This window comes from Sinocyclocheilus anshuiensis, unplaced genomic scaffold, assembly GCF_001515605.1.
Source record: "Sinocyclocheilus anshuiensis isolate Anshui unplaced genomic scaffold, SAMN03320099.WGS_v1.1 scaffold28, whole genome shotgun sequence".
NCBI classification, from domain to species: domain Eukaryota; kingdom Metazoa; phylum Chordata; class Actinopteri; order Cypriniformes; family Cyprinidae; genus Sinocyclocheilus; species Sinocyclocheilus anshuiensis.
Window position 1 is genome coordinate 494,160 of NW_015555724.1, and position 10,077 is coordinate 504,236.

Here is a 10,077-nt window from a genome sequence, read left to right on the forward strand (position 1 = left end):
CACGTGAAAGTGAAACCTGAGCGGTGAACTAATTTTCGGCAGCCGGAATTTCAGTGCATCTCTAATTATTGGCGACATCAGAAATGGATATTATATAATAGATGCTTTTTTTAACATTTTAGCAATTTAAAAATATAAAAAATATATTTTTTACATGCCTCCCATGCTCTCGACAGACGGCACCCCGGTTGGGAAACACTGGTCTAAGTAACACACATAACAGCATGGTTCTCTGACCTTTCAGCCAATCAGATCGCATATCCTGACTTAAAGGGATAGTTCACACAAAAAATGAAAAGCTTACATTTAAATCACCATTTCTGGCCAAAATATGAGTCCACAATCCATAATAACGCTTAATCCAGTGAAAAAGTAAAATTCTAAATTCTGTTATTATTCACTTACCCTTATATTGTTCCAAACCTGTATGATTTTTATTTTCCTTCTATGGAACATAAAAGAAGATATTTTGATAAATGTCTCAGTTATTTTGTCCCTATACAATAGAAGTATATATCTTCTTTATCTTTATTCTAGTATCTTCTTTAATTTTCCACAGATCAAAGTAATTCATACAGGTTTGGAATGACATGAGGGTGAGTAAATGATGACAGATTTTTCATTTTTCAGGCAAACTATCACTTTAATAGTTATATTCAGTTAAATACATCAGTTTACATCCTGCACATTAATGTTTATTTTAGGCAGTGAATGACATCTTGGATGACTTAATTGATTACAAGAATAAATTCTGAAGTGTTATGCAGATTTTTAATTAGATCATTCCAAATGAAGACCTCTGACAGGAGATGCTTTTGAAATTGATAATACCTCCGCTCGGTTTCACTGCTAAATGCTTTGGTGTGTTAGACCTATTTGTTTAGTTAAATGAAATCAAGAGTCATTCAATTAAATGCAAACAAGTTAATAAATTGATAATGAAATAATCTGATTGTACCAATGGCCAGAGTGTTTTTCCTCTATGTATATGTGAGTTTGTGTTTAAGTGGGGGAATGTGTTGCAGCTTAATGGATCTAATTTCACTTCCTACACTCCCTGCAGATGTCTGAAGATTTGATTTCACTGAATACACATTCTGCATTTCTCCCGTGGATTTATTTTTACTGTAGACACACACATGCACGCACACACCCCCACCCCCACCATATGCTGTGAATGCTGAAAAATGCCTGACCCCGACAACACTGATGGCCCAGAGCGGTTTAACATCAGCAGGTCATCATGACCACTTGCTGCAAAACCTGGCATGACCAGGCTTTCTTTAGCTCACCTTAATGTATTTCCCACTTGCTACAAAGCAAATGTATGAAAGTTCAGATCTGTGGAACACATGCTGTATGCATACTTAGCTTATTACAGTGATACTGCCACTGTATGATTTGCATGATGGGTATATATATATATATATATATATATATATATATGCAGTGGTTAAGGACCACTTATCTTAATGGTGCTTTTATATCCTTTATGAAACCTGAAAAATGTTCCTTTCTTTTAATTATCTTATTTTTCTCTTTCTCTGCAGGAGGACGATATAGTTTACTATAATGCCAAGGATAATGTGAGTATATAATTCAAGACTCTTCAGCACATAGACACCCTCAGCATTTTTTCAAGTGCAGATACTATATCAAACATGAATACCGTGAGCTCTTCTGTTCAGTTACGATCATGCGTTAGTGAGATTATGTGTGTTATTTCAGGCAGTCAAGATATGATGAGAATATATGTTCTCGGTTGACGCAGACTCGGCTGGCGGATACACACTCTCTGTGTGCCATACATCCCAACTGCCAATTAGGATGAGTCTGTGTAAAACACATGGAGGGAGCGTGTGCATTAGTGTGTAAAAGTACAAGATGGAAAGTAAGGCAGGGGAAACATGAGAGAAAATTAGTTTTTTTTTTCATCAATGTGCAAAGCTGGATTACAGTACCAGCAGTGCAAATCTTAATAAGATGATTATATTAATAGATGAGTTGGTTAGACATTTATTTTGATATTTGATATACACTTTCAAATTTCATTTATTCATTTGAATATATAAGATTTTGTTAGGCTTTGATTAGTGACCAAATGATCTATCAGACAGGTCAAATTCTGAACAAAATGATCTGTGTTGGCTCTGATAAACAACTTCCAAACATGCACAGTTTTGAACATATTTTGTTACAAATATGTTCAGAGAATAATAATATTTTGTGTACATATTGCATTTGAAGGAATAGTTCACTCAAAAATGTAAATTGTCATGATTTACTCATGGAACACAAAATCAATTTGTGAACAAATTGTTCTTTTGAGTCTTTTGAGAGTCTTTTCAGTGAATCGGTTTATCCAGTTCACAGAACCATTCTGGTTCTCAAGTTCTCAAATCTCTGACTCAATAAATTTGCAGTGGTTAATAGCTGACTAAAAGAGAAGAATATCATTGTAACTTTTAACACATTTTGGTCTTTTGTCACACAAAACTATTGTATGGCTTTATAAGACATGAAATATGATGTTTGAATTGTATGGATCACTTTTGATACCGTAATGGTATTTTTATATCCTTTATGAAGCCTTTATGAAAACTTTAGTCATTCAGGTTGTTGTAACAAGATGGATGACAGAAATGATGACAGAATGTTTCATTCTTTCCTGATATTTCTGTACATATACCATTCAAAAATTGGAATTTGTAAGATTTTTTCAATGTTTTTGAAAGAAGTCTCTTATGCTCATCAAGGTTGCTTCCCCTTCAGGAACTCGAGCTGCGTCGAAATGCTACGGGAACGCCTCCAGCGTGACCATGCTCTGAATCACGTGTAATCAGTCCAATGGATGAGCGAGATGTCACGGGCGGGGTGACGTAGCGACCAGGAAGCATAAAAGCACGTGCGGTGAATCCGCCGTCAGTTTTCTGTCATTCAGCAAGCGCTCTGTGTGTGTGTCAGTCTGATATCTGTTTGTGAGTCTTATTTAGTGTTGTCGGTCACGAAATCTCAAGACAAAACCAGACACTTAAGGTGAGGGCAGGCAGCGTTCAGTCTATGTGTTCCTCCCTGCCCGCGTTACTTTACGGGTGGGGATACACACAGTTTGTTTGTTGTCTGCTTGGGAGCAAGCACGCAGAGTCAGCTCTCGGAAAAAAAGGAGCTGACGGCCCGTTTTGGTAGCGTTTGTTACTGCCTTGCTTCGCTCTCAGATGGCTCTCTTTGAGAAGAGAGCCTTCACTAGCGTTCCTCGGGGTGCCGGCCCCGCTTTCGCCGAGGCGGAGCGGCGGCTGTGCTCGTGGGTTTCACATATGGATCCGGTGGAGGGAATGTAGACGGGCGCGTCCCTATCTACTTCCTTAACCACCAGATCCAACGCCCACTCTCGGGGTTTCGGAAGCCCGCGCTGCGGTACTTCCCCCCCCGGGAGAGGGCGGGACGCTCCGCCTGTCTTTCTCCGAGGAGATTGATACGGAGGGCGTCAAAGAGCTCGCCAGTTGCACAAGCATCAGTTACACAAGCATATTATGCCTGATATTATAATGAGCAGCATTGCTGGGGAGCGGAGCTCGCACAGTCAGCTCTCGGGGAAAAAAGAGGGTGCTGATTGTGCGCCGCATTAATGGGGAGCGGAGCTCGCGCAGTCGGCTCGCGCGGGCGGATTGTGCTTTTCCCGCTGTTAAGCGCTCCGCTCTCGCCGGGCACGCTCAAGGTCAGATCTCCTCTCACAGGCGGAGGGTGTGCCCCCGCCCGGAGCTGTGGGTGTGGCCTCTGAGGAGGCACAACTCATAGCTTCTGATCTCTCAACCGAGGTTGTTGAGACCATCCTCCATCCAGAGCTCCCTCTATGAGGAAACTGTACTTCTTGGTGCGGAGACCGCCAGCTCGACCCAGCTAACTGCCCGTTTGGTACAGTTCTGGAGTTCCTGCAGGCCTGTTTATCCGCAGGGTTGACCCACTCCACCCTAGAGGTATTCGTGGCGGCAATTGCGGCCTACCATGCCCCTCTCGGTGGCCATTCAGTGGGAAGACACCCTCTTCTCACACATTTCCTCCGCGGTGTGCTGAGGCTGAGGCCTCCGGCCAGAGAAGCTTATGTTAAGTGGTGGATCAGGATGCTATTCCATAGCCTTGAGCCCTCTGATCTCCCCTCTCCTTCGGGGGTCAAGGCTCACTCCTCCAGAAGTTGGCCTTCGGGACGGTGTGCCCCGCCTACTTTAGCCATTCCTGGCTCCCTTTTCTCTCGCCTCAGTTGTGCTCTTCCACACTAGGCAGGAATTTGCAAGTCTGGCGGCGTGGACATTCTCGTTCCCGTAGCGTTTCGACGCAGCTCGAGTTCCTGAAGGGGAACGTCTCCAGGCAGGGATTTGCAAGTCTGGCGGTGTGTGCATTCTCGTTCCCGTAGCGTTTCGATGCAGCTCGAGTCCCTGAAGGGGAACATCTCCAGGTTACGTATGTAACCATGGTTCCCTGAAGGGAGACGCTGCGTCTCAGGGCCATACTTCTGGCAGCCCTGCCAGCGCTTGCTTCACTCCTAGAAGCTGACACCGGTTTCACCGCACATGCTTTTATGCTTCCTGGTCGCTACGTCACCCCGCTCGTGACGTCTCGCCCATCCATTGGACTGATTACACATGTGATCGGGGAACCATGGTTACATACGTAACCTGGAGACGATTTATTTGATCAAAAATACATTAAAAACAGTAATTTTGTGAAACATTATTACAATTTAAAATAAATGTTTTCTGTTTTAATATATGTGAAAATGCAATTTATTCCTGTGATGGTAAAGCTGAATTTTTTAATATGCTGATTTGGTGCTTAAGAAATGTTTCTCATTATATTTAGTTGAAACCTTGATACATTTTTTGACGAACAGAACATTCAGAATAACTGGATTTAATTGAAATATGTACCATACCAGAGTTGATTGTTGTTGTTTCTCTTCCAGCTTGAAGCCAATGAAACAGAAGGAAGGAAAAACCGGATCAGACCTGAATTTAAAGAAGACCCATCATTCAAAAACCGCCTCACCTCCTACAACCATACAGCTGTGCATATCCCCACGGACATATATGACGGCTGTAAGTAACTCCCCCACCCCCCACAGACACGCTAGCGCTCTGCCTGCTCCACCGTAACATATTATCTACTGCTGGAAATCTGATGAGACGCTCTCCTGCTGATCGCTTTGGATGTCAGTTACAAAACGGAGTATAAGCGTGTCTTTGTAAGAGCTTTTGGAGGAGAATTATAGAATCTATTTGACAGCAAAGACTCTGTGGGGAAACTTTTGTCGGAATAAGTGCAGGTGCGTTTGTTTGAATAAGCCCACAGTATGCATGTGCATCTATTTAAACTGTATTTCACAAAGGTTTTTAAGCAGGGATAGTAGGCTGGCCAAGCCATAGAGTCTCAGTTGGCCTGCTGGGATAGCGTCTGGCTCTTTGGTGTTAGACGGCTCTTCCCCTATTGACCTTGTACACATACATGCACGCAAAACGGAAGACAAATAAATTCAGGTAATTACTTTGGCCATTGTACCCTTTGGTAAACAGAGTATTTGAAATAACACCAGGTCAGACAGATGTGCCCTGCGGTAAGCATAATGTTATATGGAGGATGAGTTTGCTTTATTTTTAAATAAAGAATACCGAATGAATTCAGAGATCAAGTGATGCTTCAGTCTCTAAGCAGTGAGTTAGTCTTTCCAACACATGCTGACAGAGGTAGCTGCCCCTGTAATTTAAGAAGGGAGTTTCCTTGTCACTTGTCTTGTAATTGTATACCATTTTATGCAATTATCTGTGAGTCATTTCCTAATCCTATATTGCTATTTCTAATTTAATGTGTGAGTCATTTAGGCTTTTTGAGTAGGGTTGTTTCATCTGGTTATCTGTTGGTTATTAAAGTCTGTTAATTTTGTGATTTAAAGCAAGTGTTACTGGCATATAAAGATCCAGGGATTCCCCACTCAGTAACTAATATTGTTATACTCTGGAATGTGATTCATATTTATACAGAAGTATTTTCCGCACTGAGAAGTACGGCCTGCTTAAATTGCGTAAATCCGAGAAAAATTGCTATGTTTTATATACATTTATTTCATGCATGGATACTGTTGATTTTGACAGCACTTCACAAATTAGCGTCGCCATGTAGTGTCTGTGTGTGGGACACTCTATAGCATCTCAGGCAGTCTCCAAAATGAACACCCGCAAGCATCACGTATGTAAAAATGGGCCTTGTCATGTATATGAAACGGTGTTGTGCCAGTTAGATGGTAACTTTTTTATGAATTCTAACAATACATGATGCATGAGTTAGAATGCGATATGGCTTATTGCAATTAACAAATTGGAAACAATTTAATCACACAAATATATAGTCTGATGTGCTGCATGTTTCAGAGTGATGCGCGGCACTGTATTTTTTTACACGCTAGCAGATTCGGTGAGTCTCAGTTTGCAGTAAAACACGATCTTTGTAATAATAATAATAATAATAATAATAATAATAATAATATAAATAATAATAATAATAATTGTTATTACTAATTTTAATAAATAATGTTATTTTCTTAATAAATTATTATTATTATTATTATTATTATTATTATTATAGCAAACATAACATTTTTATTATTGTGTAGTAAAAAAAGAGAATGGAAATTGAATGGAAAAAAAAAACAGGTTTTCCTTCTTTTTTTGTCCTTTTGTCACATACCTGTATATTAAAAGTAAATTAAAATATAAAAAGAGATGTTTGTTTTGTCAGTGAGATTTTGAGGCATATTTGAATATGCAAATGCCAATGAGATTGTTAAGCTATAGCAGATGGAACAATTTGCAGAGAATAATGACTTCAGTTTGATCTAGCCCTAAAACAAAGCTATTGTATGGCTTTGCAGATGTCATATGGACTATTTTTGCAAGTTGCTTAGATACTTTTTCATTATTTTTGGATCTTGCTAGGTCTCTTTACCATTCATGTTCATTATATGGATGAGATGGGCAGGACAATATGCAAAATAGCTTAGGAAATGATGGCAGAATTAAATCTTTTGTGTGAGCTTTTCCTTTAAACTTACGTTTTATAGTAGGCGAGAGGGACATAACCAAGTGACAGAAAGAGACATAGATGGAAGGCGACAAGGGTAGAGCTATAATTGCTGTGGTCTTGGGTCTGACCCGACCTTGTACCAGAAGGAAACATAGTACGTGTATAGAATCGAGCTGGCGACAGGCCCTCTCATACTCTGTGCTGAAAAACAGTTGTGTGTGAGGAATGTCCAATATTACTGGAGTGTCTAAATGTCCATTAATTCCAGAGGTTGTTGACTCTCTGTAAGGCAATGAGAACCTAGTGGCTTTTCTCTAGCGACTCTAAAAGTAAAGTTTGCACACATCAACCTCTATCAAACACTTAGAGACCACAAATAGCCTGGGACCACCAGCACACACACACACACACACAGAAATAACACAGATCTGCCTCTCCCGACGGGGAGAAAATTGGATTTTCGAGGATAAAGTAGTACATCGTTTAGGGGTTGCTAGAGGAGGGTGGGTGACCCCCCTCTGCCACAGTCAGCTTACACCAAGAAAAACTTAACCATGATTAAGACAGACAATTCTCAATGGGTGCTGGCACATTTCCCCCTCCGTCACATCCGAAAGGATGGATGTAACATAAGTGGAGCTTGATGAAATAATCAATACTTTGGAGAGTTGAGATGTTACTTCACAATACTGTACTGAAAAAAAAGAAAAGAAAACTTGTTAGAATCGTTCCCCCCCCCCCAGATTTGCTGTTAGAAAAAATAATATTGACCACCAAATAGTGCAAAGCTGTCGAAAGGCAAAATGTACTGTGGCCAGAGCATGTTAGTGGTGTGAGTTTGATTTCAGTTTGTATTCAATTGAAGCAAAGTGCACTTTTTTTATTTATTTTTTTTTATTGTTGTGTTCATGTTTTACCCCTCAATCAAAAAAGGGCTAATGGGCTCATTTTTGTGTATAAAAAGCTTTAAACTTGTGTAGAAGTATTATAGTGGCCAGAATATGTCCAGCAAATTGATATCTTCACCCCTTTATTTAAATATTAAAAACTGATTATATTGTAGTCAAAGTATACTGTATTTTTTTGTGAGCTTTTTATTTTCTGTTCATTTTTTGCATGGTAAAACAAAACCCATATTCCATGATAAGCTGTAGTTTGCCTTTTTTGCCAAATAATTTTGTCAGTTAAATACCTTAACCAAGTTTAATGTTTTCCTTTTCCTAATATAACATGTTCCTCATATTTTGATGGGCATATAGATGGGTAGTAGATGGATGAATGGATAGATGGATAGATAAGTGGACAAATTGATGTATGGATAGATGCATAGGTGGGTATAAAAATGAATAGATGAATGGATAAATAAATTAGATAGGTTGAAGGATGGATAGATGCGTAGATAGGGTAGATGGGTAAATAGACTGATAGATGGATGGATAGGCATATAGATGGGTAAATGGATAGACAGGTGGACAAATAGACATGCACATTAGCATTGGTTGTCACAGTGAGTTTTGCACTGGCAAGCACAGCTCACATTTTTTCTTCAGAAAAAGTATAAATCTGATTATGTCAGTATTTGCACATACTATAATATGTGCAATTGAATTCAAACATAACCTGATTTACTGCGCAGGCTGCAGTTCCTCTCTAGTCACTGATCAGTCGTTTGTCTTTTTAAACAAAAAGCTGAAGAAAATGTGCCTCTCGTGCTTCATTTCCTCATTTGCTTCCTCTCTTTCTTTTTCTCAACCCTGCCATCCTGCCTCTGCTGCATGCTAACCAATAAAACTGAAGTTATGATTGTTATAACACTGAATTTTCATGCTTCATTACAATAATTGTTGACACGCAGGGTGTTTTCTCACCTGATTAGCATATCTCTACTAGCACTTCTGACTGCCTATCAGCACACAGCCTTTTTCAGAAGCAAAAGGTTTGATAGGATGATTATAGGTTTCCATGGTTCCCTCAGTGATGATGTAGTAAAGTCAATCAGCTTGTTTGCGGCTGTGGAGAGGAAGAGCCTTCAGTGCATAGCACAGAATTATTCTGTTAACAGCAGTTGAGATGAGAGTAAATTATGCCTCTCTTTGTGTCTCTCCTTCTCCTATCACTTCATTTCCGCTCTCTGGACTGTGCAAGTCAATATAAGCACCATGACCTCTATAAATAGATTAAAGTATTCAAATATTTTATGATGCTATTTGTTAGTTAAAGGTCATGTAAAAATAAATAATTTATATGAATTAATTTTGCATTCAATTTGATAAATAAATAAATAAATAATTTGTTTGTTTGTTTGTACATACAGTACCGGTCAAAAGTTGGAATTAGTAAGGATCATGTTCTGAAGGATCATGTGACACTGAAGACTGGAGTAATGTCTGCTGAATATTCAGCTTTACTATAACAGAAATAAATTAAATAAAAATATATTCAAATAGAAAACAGTTCTTTTAAATTGTAATAATATTTCACAATATTACTGTTTTTCTGTAGTGTTCACAGTATTATTTTAGTATCATTGCGATATTGTTTGTTTTTAAAATTGTTTTGAATCAGTTTTTATTGTATGTCTATATAGTTTTTATTTCTTTTTCAGTTTTAGTTATTTAAGTATTTTGAGTTAAACATGAGACATTGCCTTGGCAACTGGCTGAAATAAAAAAAATATATATTTTAGTTTAGTTTAGTTTAGGTAACATTTGTTTTATTTCAGTTAACTTTTTTTTTATTCAGAGTAATGATTTTTTTTAATGGTTTTCATTTTAGTTAACTTCAGTAACCCTGATTGTTCATCTAATAAATGTAGCCTTGATGAGCATAAGAGACAGAAAGAAAGAAACAAATATTTATTGCAAACTTTTGACTGGTAGTACATATACCACTTTTACAAACAAATTTACCAAATTATCTGTTCAGATATAAGTAAGCTAGATAAGCTATGATGTGCTATGGTGCATATAAAAATAAGAACTGACCATAGGAAAAAAAAAAAAACATTTG

General features: G+C 38.6%; 1 protein-coding gene across 4 annotated transcripts in view; it reads left to right on the plus strand.

Moving 5' to 3' along the window:
• The window catches only part of LOC107672590 (voltage-dependent calcium channel subunit alpha-2/delta-1-like), a 102,678-nt gene that overhangs the window by 34,551 nt on the left and 58,050 nt on the right, over window positions 1–10,077 (plus strand). For all 4 annotated transcript variants that reach the window (XM_016465842.1, XM_016465843.1, XM_016465844.1 and 1 more), the window contains exons 5-6: window positions 1,551–1,586; window positions 4,958–5,090. In XM_016465842.1, coding sequence (XP_016321328.1) covers window positions 1,551–1,586; window positions 4,958–5,090 — 169 coding nt within the window. The remainder of the gene's footprint in view (window positions 1–1,550; window positions 1,587–4,957; window positions 5,091–10,077) is intronic.